This window comes from Schistocerca americana, chromosome 8 (genome assembly GCF_021461395.2).
Source record: "Schistocerca americana isolate TAMUIC-IGC-003095 chromosome 8, iqSchAmer2.1, whole genome shotgun sequence".
Lineage (NCBI taxonomy): Eukaryota > Metazoa > Arthropoda > Insecta > Orthoptera > Acrididae > Schistocerca > Schistocerca americana.
This window is the reverse complement of record NC_060126.1, coordinates 330,444,020-330,468,639: the sequence shown is the minus strand read 5'-3', so window position 1 is coordinate 330,468,639 and position 24,620 is coordinate 330,444,020. Positions and strand designations below refer to the sequence as shown.

Genomic DNA, 24,620 nt, shown 5'->3' with positions numbered 1-24,620 from the left:
CCTTACACCAAGCAAGGCATCATTTGCCATTTACCGGTGTGATGTGTGGCTTACGAGCAGCCGCTCGATCATGAAATCCAGGTTTTCTCACCTCATGCCTAACTGTCATAGTACGTGCAGTGGATCCTGCTGCAGTTTGGAATTCCTGAGTGATGGTCTGGATAGATGTCTGCCTATTACACATTACAACCCTCTTCAACTGTCGGTGATCTCTGTCAATCAACAGACGAGGTCGGCCTGCATGCTTTTGTGCTGCACATGTCCACTTCCTGTTTCCACTTCACTGTCACATCTGTAACAGTGGATCCAGGGAAGTTTAGAAGTCTGGAAATCTCGCGTACAGACATATGACACAAGTGACACCCAACCACCTGTCCACATTCGATGTCCGTGAGTTCCATAGAGCGCCCCATTCTGCTCTCTTGCGATGTCTAATGACTACTGAGGTCGCTGGTGTGGAGATCCTGGCAGAACGTAGCAGCACAATGCACCTAATATGAAAAATGTATGTTTTTGGGGGTGTCCGGGTACTTTTGATCACACAGTGTATTTTAATGACTTGCTTCCAACAGTAGCAGGTAATTCTAAAGCTGTTATTATTGGTTTCTCCATCTTCAGCTTGCTGCAACTTAATTAAAGAGAATTTTACACCAGCACATTTCCCTTTTATTTATAAAGCATCTTCTGTGATTATTCTGCAAATTGGATGAATATGTTTGAACTTTTGGTTGTTTCAGATAAAAAACAGGGTTCTGTTTATAAAGTTGGAGTGCAAGTCACTTACGGTGTTTCTGCCTCTTATTTGCATAAGTAAAAGTAAGCTTAAGAAAGAAAAATCAATAATAACTAATTTTAACAGTTGCTGTGAAAGATGGAAATGCAAACAAATATAAAAATTCTAAAGCTATTTTGTCTCAAATACACAAAACTATCATAGATTTAGCCTAATTCAGGAGCTGTATAATGCAGAAAAACCAGGTTTTGGAGAGAAGCATTTATTAGTTGATTCTTCATCACAACAAAATTCAGTAAATGCTCTTTCTTACACACAATTATGTTTACATTGTCATTAAACTCTTCACAGTGGTGACACACAATAATTCTCGGATATTGGGTTTAAAGTAAGCTTTTCTGTGACATACATATTTATACTGCACTGCGACAGCAAATCCTGTAGGGGAACATAATAATGACCCAGTGAAAATGTAAATAAGTATCTAACCAACCTATCTTTACTATTTGAATATTGTCCAAGACAGCAGCAATACAATTAAACATGTTTAATATTTGATATACTTCCACTTTCTGTCACATTTGATAATATTTTTGTGACACTAATCCCAGCAAAGCAGAATTTTTTTAGGCAAAAAGTGGTTCATTATAAGAAGCATTAACTTATGAAACTTATATAAACATGTTTTTAATGAGCTGGGAATTCTTCAATTGATAACACAGTACATTTATGGCATTTGTTGACGATGTCATGAACTTGTTTAACAGTAAGCATAGCATTTATTAACTGAATCCAAAAGAGATGTGTTGGAAAAAGGCTCACATCTGTAACAACTGTACAAAAAACTGCGTGGCATTTTGCCATATACTTTTCAATAACTTTTCACAAGAACTCAAGAGCTATTAGCGGCAAGCTACTGGTGTTCCACACCAAGTTGATTTGTTTCTCTCCAGGAAAATACCAAATCCCTGAGGGAATATTTATGATCCATGTAATTGTATTATTGGGATGTAATCCAATGAAACCATACAGTAAACAATACTGTTCAGTATGATTACCTCACATTTTCCTGAATATTTATAAGAACTGTAAGTAAACGCCAGGATAGCTCCTACAAATAGGCACACATGTTATCCTTTCCTTGCCCATCACTTCAAGATTTGTAATAGGAAGTAAATTCTTGTAGTACTGTTATTATTGTTGTAGTAGTAGTAGTAGTAGTACCAGCTGTTGTTATTTTCATTCTGGTGTTCTATTTTTTTTTTTCTGTTTTGCTTTCTTTTATTAAGTTCTATTTAACCTACAAAATTCCATAATGTAACACTGATACAAGTTTCAGACCAAACAAAACTTAAACAAATATATAAAAAATAAACACAGTGTATGTCTGCTAGCAACATTCATGACAAAAAATGAAAAATTGTCTGTTTGTAATATGAATCAGTGTGTGTATGGACAATGTCAGGACATTTATATACGCAGTACTTGCTCACAAACGTTTAGAACCTGTAAATCAAAAAAGAGGGAAAGTTCTACCACAATTCTAAGATGATTTCATGTCAGTGCCACAGCTTGTTTTTGCACAATGCTCTTAGCTTTGCTTTTCCAGAACTGCTAATTGCCCTCTTCCATAATACAATGGTTTGGTAGCCACCATCCCACAACAGGATACAAAAAAATTACAGGGCTGACAGATTGCATGTAGGGGTGTAGGTACAATAACTGTAAGACTTATGAAAGCATGTGATTTATAATTGTCAGATAAATGTCAATAAAATAAAACCCTCACTCACAATCAAAGTCTTGCTTACCATTGCTCCATGCTTGCTCCAAGGTGAGAAGTGATATATCCTATACACCCCACCTCTAAACACATGCACACAAAAAATATGATGCTGCAAAAATAATAACTGCAGGTTATCACAGTTGCAGTTAAATTTAAACAGGTAACGGTCAAAATTGGACTTGTGAGAGCATGAGAGTAACAAATGATAAACTGAGAACAAGCTGAGCTAAAGAACTATCAGCAAGTACATGGGATAAGAGCTGAAGACTGTAACAAAGCAACATCACCTCTTTATTAATGTTATGTAATACAATGAAGTTGATAGAAGAGTTTTCACGCCTACATTACTGATGGAATATGTTCTGCTGCACTTAGGGCAATTTAATTACAGGTATTACGTCTTTTCTTGCCTTGCATTTTCATTTACAGACACAATTAAATAAAACATGAATATTAAACAGAAGTGGCTGTGAAGTAAATTTCTTATGCCTGAGCATCAGATGAAGCATTGACCTGTGGTTGTTTTATGATCATGCGGATCCATTCAACACAATTTCAAAATGAAAATATAGATGAAATTTGAAATACTGATTTTACATTTTTACTAATAACAATAAGAAGAAAGAAAGCAAGCAAAGCAACAGAAGACTAATTTACCTAAACGCACAGTATCTAGCTAGCATCCACTAAACAAAATATTACAACACACACTTCTTAACATTATAGATTCATACCACTAATGAACAGGTGTGCCTCATTGGAATTAACAGCTGCAGTCACACAGCAGTAATATCACTGCTGTCATGTAGTGCCCAGAATGCAAGTAACTGTTTATTAAACATGTATGTAATGTTCGACAACATTATGTTTGCACTTATAAAGAACACCGCACAATATTTAATATGCAACATATTTAAGTAAGGCTTTGATGTCATAAAATAGCATGATGACATAAAGAACTAAACCCACTCTTTCCATGGGTGTAAAAAAGCACTCTATTGGAATGAACTGTTTATTTTAAAAATGTACTTTGCAGGCACTGGGTGGTGTAGTAGAGTTCCAAACTCAATTCAAAAATGATACCATTCGATGGCTAAAGTACCAGGGTTTCTGCTCTGTAAACAAGCAGGGATTAAAAATGATCTCATCTTGTCAATGAAATTTCACTGAACAAAAAAATGAAGCTTGGGTATGCTACATTAACTACCTACAATGTAGGAAAAGATAGATTACTACTTACCGTAAGGATAACAAACTAAGTTGTAGACAAGCACAATTAAAAAGACATAAAAGCTTTTGGTCACAGCCTTCATCGGAAAAAGAGAAATACACAACATTCAATCACACATGCAAGCATACCTCATGCACAAATGACTGCCAACTCCAGCAGCTCAGGCCTTTTGGGATCAATGAATCTTAAATGTAAAAATTTCTGTGAAGGGGATAAAATAACGAGTCTGCTTCACAGAAGAATAAAACTCATGAGCGATGTTGACAGGAATAAAATTAACATTTAATGAAGAGATGAACAGGAGTATAAGTTAATCTAATATAAATGGAGGGGATAGAGGCTTGGATACCAGAATTCGTACTAGATAGCTCTGAATCAAGTGCAACTTCAGAGGCCTACTCCAGCTATGGACTATGGAGGCAGATAATAAAGAGTATGGGTCAATTGAACCTACCAATACCAGATGTGTGCAATAGAAAGTACTCAACCACACATTCTGTAGAGAACTCAAAGATTTTGGTATTCTCACACCCACTCATGATTTTAGTTGATTTTTTAAAATTATAAACAAAACTGTTTCAACTGAATTGTGATTTACACAAACCAAATAAAAGACGTAAAAATAATCCCCATGCAGACTTTCTTTCTTTAGGGCCTATAGAGTATTCAAACTCAGAGTCTGTACTTTGGATCAACAGGTCTTCTAGAAGCCCCAATCATGCATAAAGCAGGAAACTGAGAAGCCCCATAAAATCAAATGACAGTTAAAAACATACATACTTACCATTTTATACTAAATACTAGGGGTCAAGACAAATATTCCATATGGCTTTTGACCACTGGCAATGTTAATGGCTACTCTGACATCACCTTTTGGTGTATAGATTCACAGTTTCTCTGCTAATTGGGGAAGCCATTCAATGTGAGGAAAAGAAAGATGGTGGTGACAGACTCATCTGCAGCATAGCCCAAGATCTGGATTGGGTTGGATGGTAACATTTCGGTTGTAAGCTGGTGAAGTCAACAAATGTGAAAGTAAGAAAACCTTGTTGTGATGACAGACTCATCTGTACTGTATATTGTTTGAAAAAATTGCCACTGATATCAAGTTAAAGACACAATGTTGTTTATGGTGTTTGTCACATGTTCCCTATGTCACTGGTTATTGCTGAGGACCCGTATAAAATATTCCTCTTTATCCAAAACTAATATCTTACAAAAATCAACAAGACATTATCAGGAACTATGTACTGGTGAAGCAGCAACTTTCTTTATAGTAGCAAAATACTTATGACGTCCAAACAGCTGCTTCACTTTTTTTTTAAAGTGTACCTTGACTCATTCTGGATCACTGATTGTCATTTAAGATGGTATCTGTGGGACATGAAAGTGTATATAAATCATTTGTTTACATATTTACATTATTCACTGGGGGCGTAGCAATTACCTACAAGTTGCAATGAATATTCTGAAGAACATGCTGCAAGGAATATTCTGAAGAATATTCACTAGTGCGAACCATGAAACTATGCAATTAAAGAGCTACATGTGAGCTGTGGGCACACTCATCAAACTGCATCAGCTCCATTTATACAAACCATAGAAGTTATCTACTACAGAAAAAATCTGGGATTTGTATGTTCTCCTTGGTGCAAACATGTTATCTTCAAACTAGTTTCAGTGACATCTTCTAAGGGCACATAAAATCTTCAGGATAAAAAACCAGTGACAACAAAATTTGCACTGTAACTAGTTTGGGGGCAATAAACAAAATTTACACTTCAACGTAACTCAAAAACCTCATGTATCTTTTTTGAAAAAGAGGCCCAACAAAGAGAAAGTACCAATGTGAACAATGATTGTACCACATAAACACTAAAAAATAAAAAAAAATAAACTATTGTTGCAAGTGTGTTGTCATACGAAATTTTTATAGAAATGGATTAAAAAAAAAAACACCATTTAGTAACCATGCAATTTTTTCTTCTTCATTAAATCAAAGTAGTATCAAGGTTAAGTGGGCAGACTTACTTTCAACACTGTAAATACGCTGTTTGAGACTTTCCTTGTGTAATAACTACTTTATTGGCTCACAGGAGTCAAGTCGGATAATGTTGTGGAAGCTTCACATCATCTTCAGGCACTTCAGTCAGTAAGCACCTGAAGATGACAAGCAGCTGTCCCATTGAAATATTGTGCAGCTTCCACAGCGTTATCCAAGCCAATGTCTGTGAACCAATGAAGCACTGTCAATATAATCAGTGCACAATTTTACACTACATAGATCAAGAGAAAAAGCATGAAGACACACATGGCATGCTTCTGTTAAATAAGGAATCACTAAACTTTGCCATGCAAAATACAACAAAGAAACACGACATCTGGCACTATTCAACAAGCAATTACTACCTAACCATAGGCTATGTTTGGTCCTCTTAAGGCCTTCAAAGATGAAATACTATGATTCCACATTCAGCTTATGAAACTAATGTTTACGCTGAAGTTCTTACCATGTAATGTAGAGTGTCATGGGAAGCTGGGGAGTCACTAGAATTCAGATGTTCTGCAGAAGCTGACAAGGTTTTAACTGGTTTTGCCTGCTTCCTTCCAAGGGTTGCACATTTGTCCATCTGAACCTGTTGAACATTCCTGGTCTGATCTTCAGTACATGAAAATGGTTCTGCATAAATATGCTCCTCACTGTATGACTTCTGAATTGTACCATACAGCCCAGGTTCACTGTCCAATTTTCTTCGGTTTGTAGCAACATCAACAAAGAATTTGCTCAGTCTTTCAGCTGGTTTCTCATAGAAGTGAGTCTGACAGTACAAGAGATTGGTGTTTGTTGCACAATTTAGGGAACTGAGACAGTTGCTTAGCACAGATGATGTCTCTGCCACAACTGGTGGCGGCTGGACGACAGCTGGTGATTGGGCGACAGATGCACGGCTACCTGAGGTCCCTCTATCCTGATCTGTACTATTGGCTGATGGCACACGTGGGGTAATTACAGCAATACCTTTCTGCTGGTGTGTTATAAGGGCATCTTCTAATTTCTTCAGCATCAGAAGGGGCTCAGTCCTAGAACGCTGTGGCTTGCTTGGGACTGGTCGAGATGCATTGTTTTCCTTCGTTGCACTAAACTGAATGACTTTCTCCTGAACTTTACTTTTTGTTGCTGGAGAATGAGCAAAAGTTCTTGGTGGCTTCTTTGGAGGAGGGCCTTGGGGAAGTGGTGATTTCAAGGCGACTCTCAAACTGTCTGTTAATTCAAGCGCACAATTATTGCTCAAGTCTGACACATTTCTTTTGTGAACACCACCTTTAAAACATTTGTTATTAACAGTATTCTCTTCCACTTTCTTGCAGCTACTCTCGCTTGCAGTATCACCAACCTGCTTTGTAACTTCATCACATTCATATTGGCTAAATACAGGCTCAATAGTGTTCTTAGTGTTACTGATACCCTGTAAATTACAATTTGACTGTATATCAATTGATTTTGGCTTGGGCTTTGGTGTGTATGTGTTTACCTTTTGCTGCTTTATGCGGTCATCAAGGTCATGTCTTTTAAGCTCTGCTACAGACACAGTCCCACCTTTTTGATCTCTCTGCTGATTTTTAACACCATGTGATGAACTCTGCTTCACTGGATCCCTACCATTAGAAGTTGGCAGTAGGACGTCTCCATTCTTTTTGTTCTCCAGTTCTGCTATTGTTTTAATAACACATTGTACAGCATTAGCCCTACTACGAAAAGTATTTCTTGGTGGGTTAAAACATGTATTTCTAGTATGAACTGATATTTCCTTTGATTTGTTTGTATTTAAGTTTTCTTTCTGGTCTGCTTCGAATATTTTAACTTTTGTATTGAATAAAGCATTGTCTACCTTACCACTGCCACCTGAGAAGTCTTTTGCTACTATATTCTTGTCACAACGAAAAGCTGGCGTTCGTCTGATGTGTGATTTCGTGGACGAATTACTATGATCCCACTTCTCTCTATTTTTTCCACCACCTTGAGGAGACGCAACCCACTCACGTGATGCGCCGTCTTTTATGTGCAGATTTGAAATTGCTTCTTTCCCAGCAGTTTTCTGCTGTTTCTTGGCGCAGATATCAGGCCGACTAAGAGGTTTCGCCGGAGGCAGAGAAATTTCAGTTCCACCTTCAAATTTTTTTCTGATATTTTCAATTCTGCCTCTAAGTTCACGAGGTGGCCTATATGCCATCATCAGATTTGAATCACTGGGATGATTACTGTCATCATTTACACACAAAGTGCTCACAAGGGCAAAAAATGTCATTTACATTATAAAGCTAAAACCCAAAACGCTTAAAATGCAACTTGGCTGCTACATTGTCGTCTGTTCCGGGTGTAAACTAAATAGCATCCTGAAGGTGCTGATGGTGGGATGCACAATTTCTACTCAGCTACATCTGTTTCTACGGTTATGTCTCACGATATTTAAGAGGCATATTATCTACTGCTGACGGTAACAACAGGTCTTTAACCTGCTTTTACTTTTTATGCGACGCATTGCCTAATGAACTGATTTACGACAAGCCTCAATAGTTGGCTACTATTTTTTACTACGTAAGGGCAATCGTCATATGAAAACTTACATCAATCACTATTTAATGTATTTCGAAACATTCTTGTTAGCACTGTTTACTGTCACTGCCATGACGTAATAACGACGCACACACGAAACACGTTAACGAGTTATTTTGTTTACGTTGCACGAATAAAACACACATTCAACGATGTCGTTGGATGATCAGCAACATAAACTGCTAAAATTATTGTTTGTTATCATACAGAAGAGAACACACCCTGATTTACAGTTCAGACTGCTGACAGCTGATGGCTGGAATGTAACCTCTCTAACGGTAACTATTTTTTTACAAATGTAAATAAAGTACAAAAATATGGACAAAACCTTGCTACAATAAAATAAAAATGCAATGTACATACGCAACAGACAAAGACAATCAAGAATCAATACAATGGCATTTTACAAGTGAATGAAAAAGTTGACTACCTGAAAACGGCACTCTTTGCAGTGGGTTAAAGAACTTTGGCGGCATAACGCGCACGATTCAACTTTATGTTCGGAGCTTTCTCACATTTGCTTATTCACTAGAAAGAACTTGCAGTAAGAGAAATCCTTAGGTACGTACAAAGTGCCTTTAAATACGCAAATAATTTGTCAACTACCAGGGACTAATTAACGTCTCAACTAAATGGATGGAGGATGAAACAGTCGAGGGCAGCGTTCCTGTATTCGACATGTGTGCTTATTATTGTGTCTTGCTCCAGTTTGAAACCTAAAAAACAATAACAGTACGATATTTTCGCTTTATATGCTATCTATTGTGAAAATAAATGAAAAATCAGAGAGACGTGAAAATTTCTAAAACGAGTGGCAATGCTGCTGCATCACGACAATGGCAAGCGTAACGAGTTGCCATTATTGTTCCGAGGTACCAGTAAATGCTTAAAATACTTATTTGAAGTGTATTTTAGTTCGTTATGCTCCACAATCAGAACCTCTTAGGCTCAATGCACACCAGATAATAACAGCAGCCCGTGCTCACAGCGAGTTCGTTGCGTCAGCAAATGTTTTTGTCCACACACAGCGGCATGTAGCGATGATCCCGCAGCAGTAATAGGTTAGGAACCACCCAGTATGCTCTTGGAGACAGAAGAAGGCAGGCAGTGTGTGCTTGTTTAATTTACGAAAACATTAAGAAACGCAACAAGAGGTTTAGACTCACCCAATGATTAGTTCAAGACTGCTGGGGAGCGCTCTTGACACTGTTTATGGGTTTAAGTGGAGATGAAACTAAGTTGTTTATTTTCGAATGAATGTACAGCCGTTTGATGAATTATAAGTAAAATAACAGTTATATCGTCAACGGTTGATCTTTTGCAGATGTCTTTGTAAATCTGTGTGGGAAGCCTTGCACGTACAGAAATTAATAGAAGGAACCTGGCTGAAAAATTCCAAGGGATTTGGAAAGCGTGTTATCCGGACAATGAAATCTGATCAACTTCAGGAGGAAGTTCAGTTAACAGTAGAAGAAATGTCTTCGCTGATTATAGACATCGCTGGTCAAGTACCACGGTGAAATAAACGTATCTGTGTCAGGTCGGTAACAATCGTAGTGAACAATGAATAAATTTATCACCGAACGTGAAAGGTTATTGAATTTATATCAATATTGAAATGTGTGCAGTTATGTATTTTGTGGCTCCAATACAATAAAGCACAGATTACGTTGAACCAGCTGAAGCAACAGAATTTTTGATAACAGAAGATTTGTTCATTCAGATGAATGGGCTGTCGCCAGGGAGCAAAGCATTTGCTGCTTAGCGCTATGTCAAGTTGTAAATGGCCGCAGTCGAGCAAAACCGCCACCTCTAGAACACAAACACAGAATAGTTTACCTATGTCTCCTCTCTCCCGATTCGGTTTCGCTGCGAAACCCGCACAAAACTTTAAACACAACTGAAACAACGGAATCTGTTCTTAATCCCATCATGATAGTCTTTGCGGCTTGTGCCCTTTATTTCAGGTATTTTTTTCATGCGTTAACAAATACAAATTCAAACCGGCTGCATCCACGTTAGGCTAACGGCAGCTTTGCCGGAGTTGCGAACGCGTGTGCACTGCCCCACTTACTTACAATGATTGCTGCTTCGCGGCGATCGGCGAGATAGCTGCGATTGAGCAGTGGCTGGCGAACACATTTATCTCGCGGCGATTTCGCAACGCCACCGCTGTAGGGTGCGCGGCTAAAACGCGCGAAAAATGACGCTGCGACCGCTCGCAATAGTAAATCACTCTTGTGCATCGAGCCTTAATGTTGGGACATGGAATCAAGACCTGTACATAAGGCATGGGCAATATTTAACGTAAATATTATTTAACAATTTCGTGAGGTGTACGTATTAATTTTACTTTACACGCGGCACCCTATTATTTATTTAATAGGGTAGGACTGACTAACAGTAAGAAGAATTTACACCGTTCATCTTGTTTTTCGATAGCAAGGAGAACTATCCAGTTTTTATTGCAAGGCTTTTCTTCTTACTGTTATAATCATGGTCATTTAAAAAAATCAATGCCATTAGAGTCCTGTCACCGAAAGATGTAGCCTGCGAGTTCTGTCTCGCAACCTGCCGCGCACAGTTAAGCCCGGTCCACACGCAACGATCTGTCTGCGCAGACATCGGCGCAGATGTCTGTACATGCAAAAGATCGCTGCAAATGCGGTGTGTTCACACGACACAAACCCCAATCTACTACTCGCCCGCCATCTGTCGGTGTAGAAAAGAAATATCAGTGGCAAGCGACTACGCTCCCCGAAAATGTCAAAATTTAATTCAGTTATTTTGAAAAATAGAAATGGAGGAAGTTCTGTTGTGGTCTGTGTTCGCAACTTGTGTTGCAAAAAACATTCAGACCAACCGCAGGAAACAGAGAAAGCGGTAAAAATGGTGCAGACAGTGGCTGCTAAAGCGAAAGCAGTTTTGTCACGTAAATTTGCTGCGAGAGTTGCAGGGCGAACCTGTTTTGTTTTACATAACCTCGTGTTCCATTTCCTCGCCCATTGGCACTCCAATTTCATCTTCAATTGTACTCCTGCTTGGTCTTGGCGTTTCTTGATCACTAAGAAAGTCAAGTAGATCAAAATACCATAACGTTGGCTGGTATACTTGATCTACTCCTACACCAGAACCTCTAGATTTCTGAACTTTGGATAACTCTTTTCGGTAAACAGTTCGCTGACAGACCAATTTACTTGACTTGCTTTCATGAACTCATCTTTCAGGAAAGCGTAAATAGCTTCACACGTGTTGGGTATTATTTCACTCAATGCTTGTTTCGATATTGCAGATGAAAATTCCAAATCATTGTAGCTCCTTCCTGTTGCTAGGAATCTTAATGTTACTGCCAGGCGTTCATGAGGAGAAATTTCCCTTCCCATACAAGTATTTTTCTCATAATATGAGGGGTTACATGCTTTAAGAGATAATTATAAGTTTCGACATCCATCCGCAAATAATTTCGCCAGTTCGTAACGAAATTATTTTTTTATTACCGTTTCTCTGTTTGCCGAGGCGCCATCTGCCCGCAATTTTTCAATTAGAGCATTGTATGCTGCTGTCTTTTTGTCTCGGTCACTATATTCTTTACTTTTAATCTTCCACAAACATGGGTGGTTTCTGTATATTTCAATGAATTCACTTACAAACTCTCGAGAACACTGACGAGTATCAGCCATTTTAATGCCCTGTGCACACAAATAGAAACACTAGACTGAAGAAACAGCTCTTTCGCGCCAGATTTGCGACGATCTCCTGTCCACACGCTCCAACTTGTCTGCGCAGATGTGGTTTGAACCGACAGATTTGAGAGGTTTCGCTCAAACCTCCAACTCCAACTTCCAGGTTTGCACACACCTCAGGTTGGTGCAAAACTTCTGTTCACACGCAACGATCTGTCTGCGCAGATGTGATGTGCGCAGACATTTGCGCAGACAGATCGTTGCGTGTGGACGGGCCTTTAGGCTGGCTTCACACAACTCCCATCGCGAGGCGCATCTCAGCAACGATCGCATGCTTCACAAAGCGCGGCAGTGCACGGCACCTGCGACGTCTCTCAGCTCGAACAGGAATTTCTACCTGTAAGGGGATGTGACTGTTTCTCTTGGTTAGTACACATCGGCGCTTGCAGTCTTGGAGGAACAGGGGTTATAATATAACACGCCAGCCAATCAGTGACCTCGGCAAGTAGTTGACGTGTTCAGTGTACTTGTATCAGTATTGTCATACACATACAGCAAAAATGAACGAAACCATTAATGTTTGGAAGGCTTTAAATATTGTGGCATCCAAGTTACGAAGGCGTTTTCCAACGGGAGGCGGTGTAGGACAGATGACGACACTTTCGCAATGTTTTTGGTGGACCTGATTATTCAAAAACATGAATATTTATTTGATTGCTCAACTGAAGTTACACTGGATAGAATAGTGGATGAAGAAAACGAGTTTATAGATGAAATGCGAGTAATAATGTTCAAGATTGAAAGAAATCAAATACTGTTAGTATTTAAAAAAAATTCATAAGAACGCCTTGAACATATTTATGATATTATCATACACCTCCATATAAAGTTGCGCCATGTAGCTCGTTACTGAAGAAACATCAATCGATAAAAAGAGCATCGAACATCAAAGTAACATTTGATTATGTGGAGAAAAAAGATGTAGTCAACATCCACTTAACAGAAACAAGGCAGTCAAAGAACTCGAGGAAAAAACAGTACATTCCATCCCAATTTTGACAGAGCAAGGGATGACGGAAACTGTGTTCATTACTGGTACCTGAAATTTTGGGCAATGTACAAACAAAGAGAATTTGGGCATACGAAGTTTAAATGTTCCGTAGCTTACATAGCACTTCTCAAGAAAGACTGCAGAATGTGCCGTAGACACATCGTTGGTCCCATGACAGCCAGAGATGTACAGGAAGACCGAGAATTCGCGTCTGGGTCCGTTTTTGTCGAAGACGTAAACCAATTTCAGATACAGTCACACTGCATTTGGAAAACTGACCAAAGTGGATTTGATTCTCAACTAACTTCTGGTGCGACACTCTAAAAAAGGGAAAAATCAACAGTTGCCTTCGTTCAGTCTGCACAGCACACAGTACAACTCACAGTTATACAACAGATGTTGGACTTTCAATGAGTTGACACCTAACAAAAAACTGTACATTTGCATCCAGGGAAAAACTTTTGGCCCGAAAGTTAAAAAGGTTATTGAAGACTATCTTCCACCATGCATATATTTAAAGGCTAACACTAGTGGGTAAATGTCAAAAGTCCATTTTTAAATTCTTTTACGTGAACGTGTTAATGCCAATGTCGGGGTAAATATGTAGAGGTGTTTACCACTTTGTGATTCTTCGAGTGCTCACAAGGACACCACAGTAGTAAATGATTCATTTGCGTGTAAAGACACTGAATCCATGATCATTCCGCCAAACACAATAAAATACATACAGCCTTTGGATGTGTATTTCTTGCGGTAATATAAAGCATATACGATAAGGATAACAGACTTTATAAGGAATCTCTGCCGCGACTTCGACAGTAAATAAGGAAATAGAATTATGATGAAAATGCATTATATTATTCATAACCAGCTGTCTGCTCCAGTGTACCAGCCAATACGCCTGGTAAGCGATTGGATACAATATTCCTGCACATGTTGCTGAATGTATGAATGATTCAAGCGGCAACTGATTTTGCAGCTCGAGAATGTGATTCTGAGGAATGTCTAGAAATTGCTTTCGCCAAATGTGCCTACTGCGATTCTGCATATTGTTTCATGCATTTTGTTGAGGAACTGCATGTACATTTTTAAAGTCTGAGAGCAAGCAAACTAAGAGTAACGCAAGTGAATGCTTTCACCATCTTAATGACAGTTATGAATAAAGCTTCTAAATACAACTGAAACACCGAATTCCTGTTCGAGCCAGGTACTCCCCCGTGAGAACAGGCACAGCTGTAGTAGAGTATGTGATCAAAAGTATCCGGACACCTGGCTGAAAATGACTTACAAACTCGTGGTACCCTCCATCGGTAATGGTGGAATTCAATATGGTCCACCCTTAGCTTGATGACAGCTTCCACTCTCGCAGGCATACGTTCAATCAGGTGCTGGAAGGTTTCTTGGGGAATGGCAGCCCATTCTTCATGGAATGCTGCACTGAGGAGAGGTATCGATGTCGGTCGGTGAGACCTGACACGAAGTCGGCGTTCCAAAACATCCGAAAGATGTTCTATAGGATTAAGGCCAGTCAATTACAGGGATGTTATGGTCGTGTAACCACTCCGCCACAGGCCGTGAATTATGAACAGTTACTCGATCGTGTTGAAAGACGCAATCCCCATCCCTGAATTGCTCTTCAACATTGGGAAGCAAGAAATTGCTTAAAACATCAATGTAGGCCTGTGCTGTGATAATTGCCACGCAAAACAACTAGGTGTGCAAGCCCCCTCCATGAAAAACACGACCACACCATAACACCACCGCTTCCAAATTTTACTGTTGGCACTATACACGCTGGCAGATGACATTCACCGGCCATTCGCCATAACCACACTCTGCCATCGGATCGCCACATTGTGTACCGTGATTCGTCACTCCACACAACGTTTTTCCACTGTTCAATCGTCCAATGTTTACGCTCCTTACGCCAAGACAGGTGTCGTTTGGCATTTACCGGCGTGATGTGTGGCTTATGAGCAGCCGCTGTTGTGCTGTCCCTTGACGTTTCCACTTCACTATCACATCGGAAACAGTGGATCTAGGGATGTTTAGGAGTGTGGAAATCTCGCGTAGAGACGTATGACACAAGTGACACCCAATCACTTGGCCACGTTCGAAGTCCATGAATTCCGCGGAGTGCCCCATTCTGCTCTCTCACGATGTCTAAAGACTACTGAGGTCGCTGGTGTGGAGTATCCGGCAGTAGGTGGCAGCACAATGTGCCTAATATGAAAAACGTATATTTTTGGGGGTGGTGCCAGGTTTTTATGAGAAAGTTATATAATCTATAATTTTCAGTCATCAATCTAGGCTTCTTCTTCCTCCCCATCATCTTTGTAAATCTCAGTAGTCATCAAGTGTAGAAATTTCGTGCTAACAGCAAAGTCATAACAGGTCACAATTACAGTATTCATTTTGGAATGGAGAAGCCCAGTTATCGTTATTGTGCTCTGTTGTTTCTTATTTTAGTTTTAATTCTGTTAATCGTAGAAATTACTCTTTCCACACTAGCTGATGAATGAGGTAAGCACAACAGTGATATCATCACGGCTGGTAACTTGGGGAACAACTCACTGTTTCAGCTTACGGACAGCATTGCAGAATTCAGCTGGAACTGTACTCTTTGTTCCTACATCTGTATTTCTCAATAGCCTCAGGCCAGGGGCGATTCTACAAGTCGTCGAAGGGGGGGGGGGGGGGAGGGGCTAATGGTGGCAGAATGGCTCGGGGGATTTAAATATCTCTTAACAAAAGGAGAGTTGGAGTCCTCCACGAACAAATTGGTTTTGCTTAAAGTAGTTTTTGGTAACTGTTTTTGAGTCTGGGGTAAAAAATGTGTATTAATAAATAATAAGACGCCCATTTTAAGTTAAATGATATTTATTGGTTTAGATAGTAAGCTATTTGCCGCTCTTATTCTTTTGTTAAAATGTGTTTGAAATACATTGCAACCTATATTGCTACATAATTATTAAAAAATGACTGAATGTGTTGGAGTAATATGTTTGCTGATTTCTGAAGTAATTTTATCCAGTGTAATATGATACTCCATTGGGGCGAGGGGGGGGGGGCGGTATGCCCCTACCCCCTGCCTCATCCAGTATCTACTTCCTGAACGTTATTTTTATTTAAACTCGTTAGAGCCTTATCACTGAAAGGGAACCATTTGATTATCTGTTGAGTACTCTCAATCAAAAAGTCGAAGCACCGAAATTTAAAGTTCTTCAATTGGTCACTAGTCAGTCCTGTATTTTTATCAATGTTCAACGAAGCTTCTACTCCTAAATACAATTCATCAAGAGATTTAAAACGACTGGAATTTCGATACTGAGCCTTCAGGGGGGTTGATTCTAGATGATTTTCCTTCAGGTAACATTCTGTCACCATTTTCAATGTTCTTGAAAGTCAGGACATTTAGTACGGATTGTAAGAGACTCCGATCGCATCTTAAGATTAAGGCATTAGATATTGCCCCTTGATTGGCAATAGCGTCGCATGAATATTTCCATTCTGTGCGCATCCTCGGCCATGGAGGCTATTTCATTATATTATATAATTCAGAAATGATCATAGAGAAACTAAATTCTTTTGTGTACTCAAAAACACTCGGTATTACATAGGGTCTGTATGATACGGTGATTTTGAAAAATAAAATGGTTTAAAGTGATAATCAGAAAATTATGAAAAGGTGATGTTTGCTTTGTTTCTAGCAGTCAGTTTCACCAGAAAATCTTTAAAAATCAGCAGCTTGTGATCAGTTGATAACGTCGAGTAAAACTGCCAGCGTTGTTTCGTTGTTTAATTTTGCAGGTGTCGTAGTTACGTGCGGGAGGCTGGCACGCGGGTGACTGGGTGGGTAAGTGTGACAGTCTTGCGAAGATGACGACGCATCTCCGAACAACTGATCTTGGTTTTGATCACTGCTAGGTCATCAACAGATCTTGCATTAGTTCACTGCCAGGTCATCATAGACATTCTGCAAGCGCGTTTGAATATCTGTGATGTTCCGGTCCTGTCTACCTCCCCCCCCCCCCAACAAAAGAAAATCAATAACAGCTCCTCCCTGCCACCTCCCATGAACTTCATGAAGCTATAGGGCAGTAGCAGGAATATTCCACGCTGTCCCACAACAAATTCCGCATGTTTTCAGCCAAAACTGCTCGAAAAAATGTTGCAATACTTACCTGAAGCCCCTCATACAAAATACACCCTCCAGTTTTTCACTGATTAGCATTTTGAAACTTGTGCTGTAGTAATGGAACTGATAGGGAGATTCATAGTAATAGTCACAATACAGTGGGTTCCATCTGATGATTTCAGTTATTTATGATGTAGTTACTCTGATTATTAAAGTTTTTAACTTCTGAACAATGTGACATACGTTCCATAATGTTAAGAACAGATTTTAATTTAAGGGGATTTTACAGGCAAAAATTCGAAAATTTTGACTTTTCACAAAACATGCCATAAAATATTCTTTATTCTTTCCTGCTCAAAATAGTGTATAAATTATCTATGTGTGACATTTAGAAGTGTTTTATTTTTAATTTTCTGGTCTTACATGTGTATCTTTGAAATCACCAAACTTCGGACGTGCGTTGGTTTATATGTGAATATTTCGGAAGCTACACTTCATAGAAAGCTGTGATTTTCATCTAAGGACTCTTAGCACCATTGCACTGTCTGATGGCTAGCCACTTAGAGTCAACTGACTGATAAAACAATAATTCAGCTTCAGCAGTATTATGGAATGGCAATCAGAAATAAGCAAAATGATTTTGAAAGCACAAGGAAAGCAATCTGGGCCTCATACTTCCACAACTTTCAACTGACAGAAGACTGACACATTCACTCTGCCCACCTGGACCTGCATCATGGTGTAAATTCCAGAAGTGTGAAGTTTCAGGAGTGTCTTTTGAATACACGAACTCTGTTCCAGAAGTTATTACGGAAGCAATCAAACCAATTTATAGGGACATAGCTCACCCAGACCCCTCTGAAAGTGCTTACATGGACGAACACAGAGTTATAATGAGTGATTCAATAACATTATCTGGATACGAGTTCCAAAAAATGTTTTTAAACAGCTCAATATACTATAATGTGGAGTAGGTGATGCTATATTAACATTTAACAATGGAAACATGGGAAGAATACGTGTTCTAAAACATCTTAACATCGCTACAGGCTACAATACTGTAAATGGCTTGAAGTTGTTGGACAAGTTGTGACTTGCCAAGACACAGAGTGCAGCTGAGTTCACCACCAAAGAGGCAAGGTCAATCAGAAGAAAGAAGCTTTCTGAGAAGGACACTGGCAAAGATGATGATGCTGATTATGCTGCTGGGTGTAATTTTATCATTTTAAACTTTAAATGTGATTTTCACAAAATTACATTTCTTATGCTTATTATTTCTTATGTTCCTTTATATCAAAAACTACTTGTGATAGCTATACAAAACTTTGGCATATATTTCATTTTAACATACTGCACCTACTGAAGCGTAACCATAGCAATAGTTTTAATAGATAGATATCTAGGGCATTATATGTACAATTATTTGTAATCAAAAGTAGCACAATTGAAAATACACATATATCTCTCCTTCTTTTGTAGCTCATCTCTTAATTCGGGTTCAGTAGACATAAATAACACAGATAAAATACCTGCAAAAATTTTCGAGTGGTATGTTCATTGGTTCCAGAGGTATGGTACATAAAGTCGGAGGGACCGATGACCATGGCAGTCTGGTCCCTTTAATCCCCCAAACCAACCAACCAACATAAAGTCGGCTAATTTAACGTTACCTGCATAGGCCCTGTATGTATTCACACTGCAGCAGAATCATTTGTCAGCTTTGCAAAGAAGTGTTACCGTCGAAATTTCATAACCCCCACCCTCACTTTTAAGCATTTTGTTCGGTGATTCTTGCATAACATGTTGGCAAGGAGCAAACGCAAGATTCTGACATAATGAAATTGAGAAAAATAGCATCAGATGTTTTACAAAAGTGGTAGAATACATCAATATAAGCATAAGATTATGTAAGTTATCTACATAATAGGAAATTGGTAAACTGTACAACATAGTCAAGGGAAAAAAACATACAAGTATTATCTTGTGCATGTAAGCACTCAGTTCCAGCTGACATTGATAGTGCTTAATTTTAAAGGATAGTAAAATAGTTTTTATAGTTCTCCAATAATGTAAAAATGTCTTTCAGCTGTGTAGATACAAAATATTACATAGAATTGCAAATAGTGCTAAAAGAGAGAAAATAAATATACAAGCATCATTGTGCAGGTAAGCACTCATTCTACATGACATTGGCGGTAGTTCATTTCACAAGACAAAAAAATGTTATTTACAGTTCTTCAACTGAGTAAAAATCAGGTAAGGAAACACATGTTTCAGGTGCAGCATACCCAGGAACAAATCACACCATGCCCACTGACAATCACACCAAAATGTTTTAGTGTGTCACTCTTTTTCATATTTGGGTGAAGATATAGTACAGAATCAGTAGTAATAGTACAAGGCACAAGTATACCTTGTTGAGAGCAAGGAATTATTGAAGATCATAAAAGCATTGATGTTGTATCCCTTTGAGAAACCAGGTTCTCATAATTGACATAGGAGATCAAAAGTCTCACATATGAGACAATACAGGAACGAGTCATATATGTGAATAGGCAGATAAGCCCAGTGATCAGTAAATGACTCAAATTGTATGGCTAAGTGTGACAGGTTCTTGGAAGTACAACTGTAAATATGAAGATTAGGCCAATCACATAGAGGCAAACGTTTACTATACAAATTCATTTTGTGATGGTACGGTACACAGCATACCAAAGGTAATGTTTTGACCCTGAACATGCACAAGACATTAATAGTGACATGTTTAAAAAATGTTATAATTAATCATAGATCCCAGAGTTGATATGTATGCATGGTAGTTACATGTCATTCAAATTATCATACAATAGAAAATAACCTTTACTCGAAGATACATTTACATACACGATAAAATTACAGGTAAAAATCACAATATGAAATTTATATAATCAAATTTCTGTGGTAGATAATTAAGAAAAAATACATGCATGAAATTCCTTCGTAAACAGTGTAAGTGACTTGAGCTCCAGTTAATAAGGAATGTCGTTTATTATAGCTGCTTATTCAATTTCGTTCTCATAACTTATTACATATTAAATCAGTGAGTAATGGGTCTGTGATTATCACAAGTACTTCCTTATTATTACAACATACATTGTTAAGGACAAGAGAAAAATAAACACAGCATTCAAAAGACATATCTTATAAAGCAACTAATAATGACATAACTTATTTGAAGATGCAACACAAGAAACATTTATCATCGAACTGTTCAGTAGCAGCTGACAGAAATGGTTTATTCACCGAAAATGAAACAAATAACTTCTCTTGAGCTTCAGTAATGCTTAATGACAAGAGAAAAATTCATCGTCTTACAATCATTAACTTAGCGTGATAGAATCGGCACTACATCACTGCTGTGGCACAAAAGAAAGTCGGAAATGAAAATGTTTCAATAGAAAGACACTAAAGTATTAATGTAACTTATTTTACGCAAATATTTACAACATGCATAAAAATGTAGCTGATCAATGTGTATAAATGCTACACACTGAAAAGAAAAGCTTGTCAAAATGCTTAGCATATTTATATACAGGTCATGGATCAATATTTTTAGCATGACTGGGTACTTCTGTAATGTCTAGTTCTCCATAACAGACCACTGAAACATTCGTATTGTTGAAATAAAACTCGCTCGCTAAATACGTTATACTATGATCTGAAAAAAATGTTATTTAGTTCCTACAAATCCATAGATTCTGTGTTCTTTTTATTACTTCTGCAACGGAGGAAAAATCAGTTATGATCATGTCACACACAAAAATAAAGCTTAATGAGTACAAACAGTGATAAGTAGAAAAAACATTTCTTTTTAATGAGACAATTTCATTCCACAACTTCTCAAAGCAAGAAAATTCATTTCACGCATACCTCACATAATTCAGCAGTAGAGAAACAATCTTTGTAAAACTATCCATGCTTGTTACTTTACAGACAATCCACATATGCACTCTTACCTCCAAATAGGTGAAAAGAAAATCTATCATCTGCAAGCGCTGGTGCTTCCTATAGGTAAAAGTTTCGTGTTTTCTTGAGTATACAAATGTTTATAACAGGTCTGATTGGTATCTCAAACTGCAATTCCTTTTCTTTCCATAATCGTCATAATACATCTCGTCAGTAGCAACAAAAGTTATAGTACTGTCCTCTCAGAAATCCCTCCATGAAAAAAAAATCTCCTTTGAAGGTATCATTGTGACACTACCTTCGAATAAAGTGTGCACAAATAGAACCTCTATGTATCTAGTACAGCTGTGGGTTGCTTTGTTTAAAGAGTGTACATTCCTAACCTTGTTTTGTTCCATAAATACCTCCAAAAATGCTTCCTCACTAAATTGTATATAAAGCCTTGACTGTGCTAATCAGAACAATGTATTTCATTAACCTTCAGCAAAATATCCTACGAATCATAATCCACTTCACATAATATACCATAATGGCACCATAATTCCAACTGGGAACTAATTACATGTGGGGTCCCACAAGGTTCCATTTTGGGGCCCTTACTTTTTCTTGTGTATATCAATGACCTTTCATCAGTAACATTACCAGATGCCAAGTTTGTTTTGTTTGCTGATGATACAAACATTGCAATAAATAGCAAATCAAGTGTAGTCTTAGAAAGATCAGCCAATAAAATATTTGTAGACATTAATCACTGGTTCCTAGCCAATTCTTTGTCACTAAACTTTGAAAAAACACACTACATGCAGTTCAGAACTTGTAAGGGGTGTCCCAAGAGTATATGTCTAACATATGATGACAAGAAGATAGAAGAAGTGGACGGTGTTAAATTCTTGGGATTACAGCTTGATAATAAATTCAACTGGGAGGAGCACACCACAGAACTGCTGAAGCGTCTTAACAAATCTCTGTTTGCAATGCGAATTTTGTCAGACATAGGGGATATAAAAATTTAAAAAGCTGGCATACTATGCTTACTTTCATTCCATAATGTCATATGGGATTATTTTCTGGGGTAATTCATCAAGCCAAGCTAAAGTTTTCCGGGCACAAAAACGTGCAGTAAGAATTATATGTGGTGTGAACTCAAGAACATCCTGCAGAAGCCTGTTTAGGGAACTAGGGATACTAACTACAGCTTCCCAATATATTTATTCCTTAATGAAATTTGTCATTAAAAATATATCACTTTTTCAAACCAACAGCTCAATTCATGGAATCAGTACTAGAAATAAGAATAATCTTCACAAGGATTTAAAGTCACTTAGTCTTGTACAAAAAGGTGTGCATTATTCAGGAACACACATTTTCAATAACTTGCCAGCAGCCATAAAAAGCTTAACAACCAATGAAATTCAGTTTAAGAGAAGCCTAAAGGATTTATTGGTGGCCAACTCCTTCTACTCCATTGATGAATTTCTGAGGAAAACCAACTGATTTGTATATAAGTACAACATAACTTCTGCACAATTTCAGTGCAGTAATGTGTTCACTGAAAATTTGTGTGTGTGTGTGTGTGTGTGTAAGTATAATCTAACTTCTGCACCATTTCAGTGCAGTAATGTGTTCATTGTAAATAAGTATTACAGTAGTTGTATTACATGTTTCTTACCTTATAAATAAATAGAAAACTTTTTTATTTTAAATTCAGTGCAATAGTATTTGTAAAATGACTCTTAGTGTTCATTAAAAAATGACGATCATTCCACTTGGGACCTGTGGAATGGTACATTAGCTTATTTGTTTTAGTTTAAATATTTGTCATGTATTGTTGTTTTTCTGACATGTTCCACATCCTGGAGGACCTCCTCACTACGGATCAATTGGAATGAAAGTAAATCTAATCTAATCTAATCTAATCTAACAGTTGCACCATAATAACCCAATAGTTGCACCATAATAACATCATAATCCTCACATGAGTAATCCTAACGCAAGTTCCTTATCATGTTCCATATCTATCGCACTGTATTGCCTAGATTCATCATGTGTATGCATACAACTCTGAAATTATCACTCTTCAAAATACTTCATAAATAGCAGAACAAGCACGAGTCAGAAATGTTCCTAGTTAAACTACCGCTTGTCAGGAATACCTTTCTCAATTTAGGACCACTCATACACAGTCTCTCATTCAAAATAAAGTCAGCATTTAGACCTCTGCAATTCATGACCAACATCACAAAATATGTACTTACAGAAAAAGACATCTCATGCAATTTTCTCAAAAAATAACGTAGTATTCTGTCTGATAAAGGTAAAGCAAAATGTAGGTCACGAGTTAACACAAGACGCAAGAAACTTACTTATATGTGCAAATTATCTTCCTGGAGAAAAAAATGAGTATCTTAGAACCTTAAAACCAAGTCTCTTCTGCTATACTAAGAGCTCGAAGGAAAAATTCCAAACTCATGAAATAAGGTAACAGTATCACATTTCAATCAGATATTTCACCAGTGAACTCAGAATAATAGCAGCTGAATTCAAATTGTTCACAGATGGCTTACAAATCCATATTTTCATAGTGCAAATATAAGTGTAAAAAGAAAATTGTCTGTTTCCATTTTATTATCAGCTTGTCAGGCTATGCTCATCAAATTCAAAGTACTTTTCTTCACACAACACAAATCATATATGATCACTGTTGTTTAAAATTCCTTCATAAGTGGATTGACAATAAGAGATACATTAACAGATACACAGATTAGCTGAAGAGTATGAAGCAGCGCTGACAGCTAAAATAAGAAAATGCACTGTAAGAGCTGAGACACCAGTTCTCGCCACTCCATGTATTTACCAAGGTACAGTAAAGACTCTAAGGTACTGTTCTTTGTACACTTTGATGTTCGTTACATGACGAAGACCTTGTGATTTATGTGAGCATATGGATTCAAGTTCCACAGTATTTGGATGTGCAATTCGCAGTATGCGAAAAGGGTTTTCACACACCAAGAAAAACTTGCTACTTAAAGACTTACCCTTATGAGATCAACGATGCGATTTGAGCTACAATTTCTGACCTACCTGTAAACTCTTGATGTTCACTCGTGGATTCTGTAGCTTCTTCCTTTTCGCTGTGGCTTTCTTGATGTTTACCAATGCTAAATTAGTTATTTCACAGCGTCTTAAAAGTCGTTGTGTCGGGAAGGCTACTAACTGTTTTATATGATGTGGTGGTGGTGGTGGATTATTATTTAATATAAGGAGCGTTGGTAAAGTTGTAGAATCATTCGGTAGTTCGCTAATGATTTTTTCAACATCAGATATGAGTGAATCCCAATTTCTGTGTTGGCGATACGAATACAAATAGCAAAGTTTACCTAATTCTTCCATAATGCGTTCTGAGCGGTTACAAGATGGCATAAAACGTGATACAAATAT

The 24,620-nt window shown here is 37.9% G+C and overlaps 1 protein-coding gene across 1 annotated transcript in view; it reads right to left on the bottom strand.

Moving 5' to 3' along the window:
* LOC124544732 overlaps window positions 1-8,080 on the bottom strand; it is a 121,800-nt gene extending 113,720 nt beyond the window's left edge. Inside the window, exon 1 of the mRNA XM_047123384.1 lies at window positions 6,261-8,080. Coding sequence (XP_046979340.1) covers window positions 6,261-8,057 — 1,797 coding nt within the window. The 5' untranslated portion in view covers window positions 8,058-8,080. The remainder of the gene's footprint in view (window positions 1-6,260) is intronic.
* Window positions 8,081-24,620: the final 16,540 nt, after the last annotated feature.